Source organism: Dromiciops gliroides, chromosome 4, assembly GCF_019393635.1.
Source record: "Dromiciops gliroides isolate mDroGli1 chromosome 4, mDroGli1.pri, whole genome shotgun sequence".
In the NCBI taxonomy this organism is placed as follows: domain Eukaryota; kingdom Metazoa; phylum Chordata; class Mammalia; order Microbiotheria; family Microbiotheriidae; genus Dromiciops; species Dromiciops gliroides.
This window is the reverse complement of record NC_057864.1, coordinates 214,128,151-214,137,176: the sequence shown is the minus strand read 5'-3', so window position 1 is coordinate 214,137,176 and position 9,026 is coordinate 214,128,151. Positions and strand designations below refer to the sequence as shown.

General features: G+C 40.8%; 1 protein-coding gene across 1 annotated transcript in view; it reads right to left on the bottom strand.

Moving 5' to 3' along the window:
• Window positions 1-1,147: 1,147 nt before the first annotated feature.
• Window positions 1,148-9,026, bottom strand: part of P4HB (prolyl 4-hydroxylase subunit beta) — a 28,249-nt gene continuing 20,370 nt past the window's right edge. The window contains exons 6-11 of the mRNA XM_044001353.1: window positions 8,893-9,018; window positions 6,684-6,884; window positions 5,876-5,996; window positions 5,561-5,742; window positions 4,857-4,943; window positions 1,148-2,278 (exon numbers count right to left, since the gene is read on the bottom strand). Coding sequence (XP_043857288.1) covers window positions 2,198-2,278; window positions 4,857-4,943; window positions 5,561-5,742; window positions 5,876-5,996; window positions 6,684-6,884; window positions 8,893-9,018 — 798 coding nt within the window. The 3' untranslated portion in view covers window positions 1,148-2,197. The remainder of the gene's footprint in view (window positions 2,279-4,856; window positions 4,944-5,560; window positions 5,743-5,875; window positions 5,997-6,683; window positions 6,885-8,892; window positions 9,019-9,026) is intronic.

The following is a 9,026-nucleotide window of genomic DNA, read 5'->3' as shown; positions in this document are numbered from 1 at the left end:
CTTAACCCCCATTGCCCCACACCCCCAAAAATACAATAAAACATGCAATCTATAGGGATCCTTATATACAGATAAGTGGCCCACGTTTTCATTTGAGTTTTACATCACTTATGTGGAGGATGAATAGAGTGGGGAGAGATTTAAGGGGCAGGAATACCAAATCAGGAAGCTATTGTAATAACCTACGTGAAAAATGATGAATATCTGAACCAGGGTGGTGGCTATGGGAAGAGAAGGGAAACAGATTCAAGAGATTTGGTGAAGGTAGAAATAGGAAGATTTAGTAACTTATCAGGTATGTGGAGTGAAAGAAAGTTAGTCAAGGAAAACACTAGGTTGCAAACATGGGAGACCTGAAGGGTGATGTTGCCCACAACAGGGTAGTTTAGTAGTGAGGACAAATTCAAAGAGGTAAAGCTAAACTCTGATTTACACATATTAATCTGAGATGAGCAATAGGAAATGCTAATACCCAGTGCTGGAGCTTAGGGGATACTGGCCCTAGATAAAGAATGCAGAACTCTTATCAGTAAACCCAAGGGAACTCATAGGGTCACCACATGTAGTTAAGAACCCCCACCCCCACAACCCCACCAACAGACTCCACCCCCAGTCAGGGGGCACAATACAGAAGATGAATCCAAAGGACTAAGAAGAAGCAGTCGGATGAATGAACCAAGAGAAATCAGTGTCATGAAACTATAAAGAGGAAAGAGTATCCAGGAGGTGATCAACACTGTCATAAAGCAGAGAGATCAAGAAGAATGAAAACAGAAAAGACCAGAGTAACAAATTAAAAGAATGTCAGTAACTTCAGTAAGAGAAGTTTCAGTAGAGTTCAGATAAGGAAAGAAGTCAAACTGAAAAGAGTTGAGGGGTGAGACTATGTATCCATCCTACTTCGAGAGCTGAAAAAAAAAAAACAACCTAGTATTAAGGGAAATGACATTAACTGTACTAAGGGGGTCTTCAGTCCCACTTAGGAACCATTAAATCCACAGAGTAACTTCCTGCATATTAGTTTTTACAGTAACAAACACACACAAACACACACACATGCACTCTTAATTAAGATCCTTGATTCTGGGGGCTCAATTACATATGGGTTTGAAAAATAAAGTTAGTAAGATAAAGGCAACACCAAATATTAAAATTTCAACTTTATTTGGCCAATGTGTTCAGTTCCAACATTATGGTGGAAATGTTTAAAGTGTTATCAAGTCTGATCGAGCTCAAACATCCTTGGCTCATCCCACACAAGTGCCCTCCCCAATTCCCAATAATCATAAATGTCCTGGTTTACTGCATCAAGTAGGTCTTGGAAACCAACTTGTACACTTGGAAAAGGATCCAACATTCACAGAGCAATGCACCAGAAAGTTGTGAAGCAAAACCCTGTATCATAACAGGGAAGGTGATATTACTTCTCGATCTAGTCTAAGTAGGGGAGCCAGAAACTATCTTCCCCTTCACCAATGATTGTTGTCACAAAATACAAATGATGGCATAGTCCTTTCCACCTCCAGAGCATTAAAAAAAAAAAAAGCAAAATACAAGGACATTCAGCCATGGTAACACTGGTGAGAAGGGGAGAGTCCTTGCATTTAGCTTAGTGGTCGCCCCTCCCCAGACTGAGGAATGGTTGATTCTAGGGAGGACTAGCTAAAAAGTGAATGACACTGCTGCTTGACACCCCGACATGTTGAATTATCAAATGTGTTTAAAAACCCTACAGGCAGGATTTTTAAAAAGGGATGACATGAACTTTCGTAGGATATATGAGCGTGGTGGACAATAAAATGGCTTAGTAATGACAACAGCACTCATGCTCTTAATTTTACAACCCGCTTCAAACAAACAAACAAAAAAAAAAACGTGTGACCAAAAAAAAAGTACAAAAAAAGTACATCACACCCCACCCCCACCCCTTCCCCTGAAAGAACAGGAGGCTCTCCAAAATGATCTGGGCTATTAAAGGTAACTCACTTTTCCAAAATTGAAAAGCAAAAAGGAAAGGACATTTGAATTTACACACATGTTAGAATGAAGTATTACTTTTTTTAAAATCCCTGGATTTTCAATCAACACTCTCCTTCAGTTGTGAATCTTACAAGTTTCCAGATGCATTTGCTGCTTGGTTGGAGCAGCCCATTATGTAGTGTCTTGTTTTGGGGACTTATCACCTTAGTTCTCCTCTTTATAGTTCATCTTTTGGAGCTACTTGATCATCATCTTCTTCCATATCTGGCTCTTCAGCTTCTTCCAAGTCTTCTAGATCCTATGGTTAAATAAAAGGTTTTGATTACTTGTCAGTTCAACACTGAGCCTTTCTAAACATCCAATACTCCAACTCAACACACCTGCTCCTTTATTCAAGCAAGAAGACTGGTTATTCTTGTTACCTGAGGAGCTCACTTCCACTGCCACTTATTAAACCATTGAAAACAATCTTTCAGGTCTTTGAATAATTCATGAACGTAGTTCACAGGTATTAGCTACAGAAATCAGGCGGTTTCCCCCTTACCAACCCCCACCAACCTCTGTCAAAGGGATGGGAAATGAGGCTATTTATACATAAAACAGGAGAAAAACCAAGTTCCTCAAACTTCAGGAACCCCAATGACATGTCCATGGTCTTTGATTTATTTTCAAAGAACAGTACACAGGACATATAATGTTCAAAGACAATCAGCCAAATAAGCTAAGTGCGGTGCCAAGTACTTGGATATACAAAGACAAAAATGAAATTGTCCCTGACCTCCAGGAACTTACAATCTATGGGGTGGGGTGTGTGGTACAGATAAGCGTTTACTGAATAAATACAAAACAGGAAGTGCATGAGCAGTTGAGGAGGAGAGACATCAGGAAAAGCTGCCTGTAGAAGGTAGTGTTTGAGTTGCATCTTGAAGGAAGTGAGGTAAAAATGAGGAGGGAAGAAAGCCAATGCAAAGACAAAGAGAAAAGAGGGGAAGTGCTGTGTGTGAGAAACAGAGAAGGCCAATTTCAAAAGGCAAGGAATAGGAGGAATATATAATAAAGCTGGGGAAAAAAAGAGTGGGTCAGGTTGCCAAGGACTTTAAAAGCCACAGGCAATGATTGCAACTTGACCTATTCAGTAACTGATCAATATAAAATAGATTTCCCAAATATCTAGGGAGCTGCAAAGAAAATTAAAACTATCTCCTCCCCGCCATTCTTATCCTCTTTTAGGGATAGTGAGAAAGTATTTTTTCATAATCTTGTTCTAAAAATCTTCATTTTACTCGAGTGAAAGAACTAAATAGTTTTCTCTTGAATAGAAGAAAATGCAAATAAAAGTGCTGTGATCTAAAATCCTTCTTACATGTTCTTATTAAAGAACTAATCAGTTTTTAATGGAGATGTCAGAACATCCAAGGATGGACTTCTTTTTGAAATTAATTAAAGTACTGATTAGACTAAGTAAGAGATGTCTTTAACTGAGTTAATAGAAGATAGTCTCTGGAGTTTACCTTTGACCAGGAAAAAAAGGCGAATTTTTAGGAGTGTTTAAATAAGGAAGAAATAGTTTCAGAAGAATGATTCTCCAGGGTGACCATTATTCTGTTTGATGAATCAAAAGTGTTGCTTAGATACTGTCCTTTTATTTAATCTTATTATGGAATTTTTAACTTTGTTCTTGAACTCTGTAAATTATGTATGGAAAAAAGGCTAGGGCAGAGGCATTTTCAAAGGCAAGATGAATTTCTGCCCCCTTAGGTTCTCTCTCAGCCAAAAGGTTTTTAACCGTTTTGTGTCATGGACCCCTTTAGCAGTTCAGTGAAACCTATGGAGACCTCTTCAAAGCATTTTTAAATAATTGAAGAAAATGCTAAGTTTCCAGTTAGATAAGTGAAAATAAAGATAGGACTTTCCCCCCATCCAAGTTCATAAGACCCCAGCTTAAGAACTCTTGCTCTAAGGAGAGGGGCCCAGAATTATTTCAATAATAAGTCTATAAAAATCTATTTCTAGAAGATTTGGCACAAAATAAAGAGTTTTTCATCCACTTGTGTCTTTAAGAAGGTCACAATCTGGGTCAGCTAGGTGGCACAGTGGATAAAGCACCGACCCTGGATTCAGGAGTACCTGAGTTCAAATCCAGTCTGAGACACTTGACACTTACAAGCTTTGTGACCCTGGGCAAGTCACTTAACCCCCACTGCCACCCTCCCCCCAAAATAAGGTCACAATCTAACCGAGTTAGGATAAGCATAGTCTAAGGTGTACAAAGACACAAGTGACAGAAGAAAGCAGAGATGAATATTTGGAACCATGAGTTACCTGGAATGGGTGGGATGAGGAAGGCCTACTCTAGAAGGGGCTCAAAGAATAATTAGATGGTTTTAAAAGTCATACATTCAGACTATACATGTTTTCTTGCCTTTTCAACAGATTGGGAGGAAGATAAAAAGTTAAGAATAAACAAGGAAGAAGCCCCTTAGCAAGGTGGTAGGGTCAAAATTTCACTGTCAAACTCAGGAGGATCCAGCCCATCAAGAGGCAAGTAAACATAGCATCTAGAGCTATGTACGTGGTAAGCACTTTGAATGGCAAAGGCCAAAAGAATATGCCAACATTCAGGGCCCTTCACCCAAACCTATGTAAAACCTTCTGTGTTCTACCTACCTGTGTTCATCCTCTTAGCTCTGTTTATGGCACAGCCAGGGACATGGTAAGCAATAATATTAAGTTTGCTGGGAACGGAGTAGAGTGTGCAAGGATAGAATCTATCAGAGTATGCATTCCACTACACATTTGTCAAAATTCAGAAGATTTTTTTTCTCACTAAAGAAATCTATGGATCTATAGTAGTATTCAAAAGAAGAAACACTTACATCATCATCTCCTGCCCCATCTAGTCCACCACTCTCCAGGAACTTTTTAAAACCTTCTAGTGTTCTCTCTCCATTGTAATCAATTACCTGTAGGAGGTGGGGAGGGAAAAAAAAGGGGGAGGTGAAACCCATGCCCTCTATACCGTGCAGCCCATCTATGACAATTTTCACCCCCAAAACCTCTCCCTTCCTACACAAAGTCAGGGAGCTCAGGAAATGTGCATTTCCATTAACCCACAAGGGAAAAGAGCTTCTGCTGTGGGGTACCAAAACCAAAAGCCACACCCCCACTTACAGCTCTTCCACTCCTTCCCCACCAACAAATGGCCCCTTCCCAGCTCCCTTACCTCTGCGCTAAAGCAGCCCCAACCCGATCCTTCCTAGCTCCTGGCTCCCTGGATGACAGATCCCATAGAGAGGCTCTCAAGTGGACTTGAGGGAAGGCAGTGGCATTGGGAAGGCAGGTTATGAGAAGAGTACACGCTAGCATCATTTGCATGGAAGCAAGTCTTAACCAGCCCATGATCAATCCCACCCTCCCCCCAAATCTCAGAAACAGCTTAGCTTCAAAGATAAAAAGCAGCTCTTCCCTTTTCTTCCCCACCCCCCACCCCACATTAATGTCAAAGTCATGGACAAAGCCATCCCACTGCAGTTGTCCTTCCCTTCCCCTCCCCCACTCCTTTCTGATGTGAAATCCTCACCGTTCTGTCACCACTTGCAGGGAAGAACTTTAACGTGGGAAAACTGTGGACCTTAACTGCCTCTACTTCATTAGCCGTTGAGTCCATCTTGGCGATGACGATACTTTCATGATCCTTATACGTCTCTCCCAATTTGTCCCAAATGGGAGCCAACTGTTTGCAGTGACCACACCAGGGAGCGTCTGAAGAGGTGACAAGTCACAGTCAGCACAAGGAGACCACTGCTCCCTGACCCTTATCCTATAAACAGAGTGCTCTGCTATGCCAACTAGGCCTTTCTATTTTGCAAAAGGAAAACATTACAAATCTACTTACAGAATTCCACAAAGACATTCTTTTTTTCATCAAAAGCAACTTCTTCAAAGTTCTTTCCAACTAGTACTTTAACAGGCTGTTTGTCCCAGTCATCAGGTAGGTCCTGGCTCATTAAATGGGGCTAAAAATCAAACACAAGGAAATCAATGAAAAAGTGCTCTAGAAGGCTACCGGGCCTAAACTAGCAGAATTACTGCTCAGTGGGTTAAATGAGATTCTTCTCTCCATCTTTGTTTATTCCTCTTTCACAAAGAAACAGCTTCAGCAAGGAGCAACTGAAGTTTAACTGGGGGATTAAACCATGATGCTACTGTTCAGCTAACTCAGCTTCTTAAGTCCTACACAAAAAGGAAGCCTGATCACTGAGGTGAAAGCCCAAAAAACTACCACAAATTACAAGGATGACAACTGGGGCAGAGATTTTCCCAGAAAAACAAAGGGAGACACAACAAAACCTTCTGTCTTCTGAAAATATGGGAACACTGGTTAAAATACAACTGGCTTTGATGTATGCCTGAACAACCCCATAGCAGGAGAGATTGTGGCTACTGTATAATAAAAGATAAGTTATTTTTGTGCTGGCATTGCTGCATCTAGTCTCATGAGCTATGCTCTTTGGCCACTCTGTGTACTGTTTGCTAGATACGCTACAAAAAGCTGCAGGGGGTCTGAGATAAAGATAGCTCAAAAGGCTGTGGTGCGCTGAGAAGTGGTACATACGGTTCATGCTTATGCTTTTTAAGTTAAGTCATCAAGAAACCTAGGTTTCAGTTTCCTCATCTGTAAAAATTCCTTTCAGCTCTAATACCTTGACTTTGCCCTCCAAAAATCGGTCACAGAATTCTTTTATCTTTTCTGCTGTTAATTCATCTGACTCAGGCTTGTATTTGGTCATCTCCTCTTCCAAAGTGATGAGGCGGACAGCTGGGCATTCCTCTTTCTTTAGGCCAAAGAACTCAAGGATCCTCTGGTTGTCAGTGTGGTCACTATCAATGAAGATAAACAGGATCTTGGGAAGAAAAGAAAGATTTTTGACATTAGAAAGATCTGAGCTATTCTATTTCCCCGTCAAGTTCATGCTATTATATTCCCTAGTTTAAACTTTGGATCAGATATTCCCAGACCACACCAAATGGAAAGCATATAAAGGTACTAAAGAACCACATATTCCCTTTTATCCCTCCACTATTAAGAAATATACAACAGGGGCAGCTAGATGGCACAGTGGTAAAACACCAGCCCTGGATTCAGGAGTAACTGAGTTCAAATCTGGCCTCAGACACTTGACACTTACTAGCTGTGTGACCCTGGGCAAGTCACTTAACCCTCATTGCCTTGCAAAAAACCAAAAAAAAAAAGAAGAAAAAAGAAAAAAAAAAAAAATATACAATAAGGGGCAGCTAGATGGCTCAGTGGATAGAGCACCGGCCCTGGATTCAGGAGTACCTGAGTTCAAATCCGGCCTCAGACCCTTGACACTTACTATCTGTGTGACCCTGGGCAAGTCACTTAACCCCAATTGCCTTACTAAAAAAAGAACAAAGAAATATACAATAAGGGGCGGCTAGGTGGCGCAGTGGATAGAGCACCGGCCCTGGAGTCAGGAGTACCTGAGTTCAAATCCGGCCTCAGACACTTAACACTTACTAGCTGTGTGACCCTGGGCAAGTCACTTAACCCCCATTGCCTCACTAAAAAAAAAAAAAAAAAAAAAAAAAGGAATATACAATAGATAATAAGTGCCTGCACAATCCTCTTTTTTTTTTTTTTTAGACAATGGGGGTTAAGTGACTTGCCCAGGGTCACACAGCTAGTAAGTGTTAAGTGTCTGAGGCCGGATTTGAACTCAGGTACTCCTGACTCCAGGGCCAGTGCTTTAACCACTGCGCCATCTAGCTGCCCCCTGCACAATCCTTTTTAGGGGAATTTTTATTGATTCTCTGTTAAGATTTCCCTAGCAGAGGTAGGAGCAAGATAGCCTAGCACAGGCATTAAGCCACTCACAATTAGTGCTCCTTAACAACTATTAAACATCTTTTTTCTTTCTTTTTTTGGGGGGTGGGGGTCAATTAGGAAAGATAGCAGCAAAGACCAATTTTTTTTAGGAAACAATTCCACTGACAAAATGGATACAGAAAACAATAATTGAAAAGTTAAGATCTTTGAAATTCAGTCATGACTCCAAATTGTGATCAGTTATACTTTCTTTAACATGATATAAAAACTGCCTATGGAATGTTAAACCTATGCATAAGACAGCCAATGCCTTCCCCTTAGTCAATCTTCCATTTATCTGTACAGAAAAATAAGCCTTGGGGCCAGCTAGGTGGTGCAGTGGATAAAGCACTGGCCCTGAATTCAGGAGGACTTGAGTTCAAGTCCAGCCTCAGACACTTGACACTTACTAGCTGTGTGACCCTGGGCAAGTCACTTAACCCTCATTGCCCCGCCAAATAAAAAAAGACAGAAAAAAGAAAAATAAGCCTTAACACGATTTTACCTCAGGCAAGGTAGGATTCCTTCCTTCCTAAAAATTAATCTAGAGTCACTAAAAACTTCTATTTATAAGGTACATCTATAAAACTGTTCCTCTGAATTGTACAAGAGAGGTAGTAGGGACAACCATCAGGAAATTTGGGATAGGATGTTATTCAGCTGAATCAGAGGTAAAGTAGGCATCCTTGGTTAATCACTTCTGCTTATCCTCCTTTTGTGTAAACTCCCCAGATTATCCTTCCTTGCTGTCTTTTGGGACTCAGATTCATCTTGAACAGGAATTGCTTTAACTGACAATCTCAAAGAACTCCTTTTGGGATTCTCCCTTAGTTCTCCGTCACATCTTGACTCTCTCCCTTTGGACACTAGCAGGCAGGGACGAGCATTTATGACTGAGCCAGAATGGAAGGAAAGATCATCATTGTGAGGAGCCATTTTTCTAAACCCAGACTTCTTTATTTTGTCATTTTCCCCTAAGAATTTACTTTCACTCTCCAATATCAGTGTTTAAGGTCACATACCTTCCCCTTGAAGCTTTCTGCAGCTTTTTTGAAGTTACTCAGTTTGTCATCATAGTCAGAAACGCTCTTTGGCAGGAACAGCAGGATATGAGTCTTGATATCACCTCCAAAAATTTTGGGGGCCGTCTGGTTAA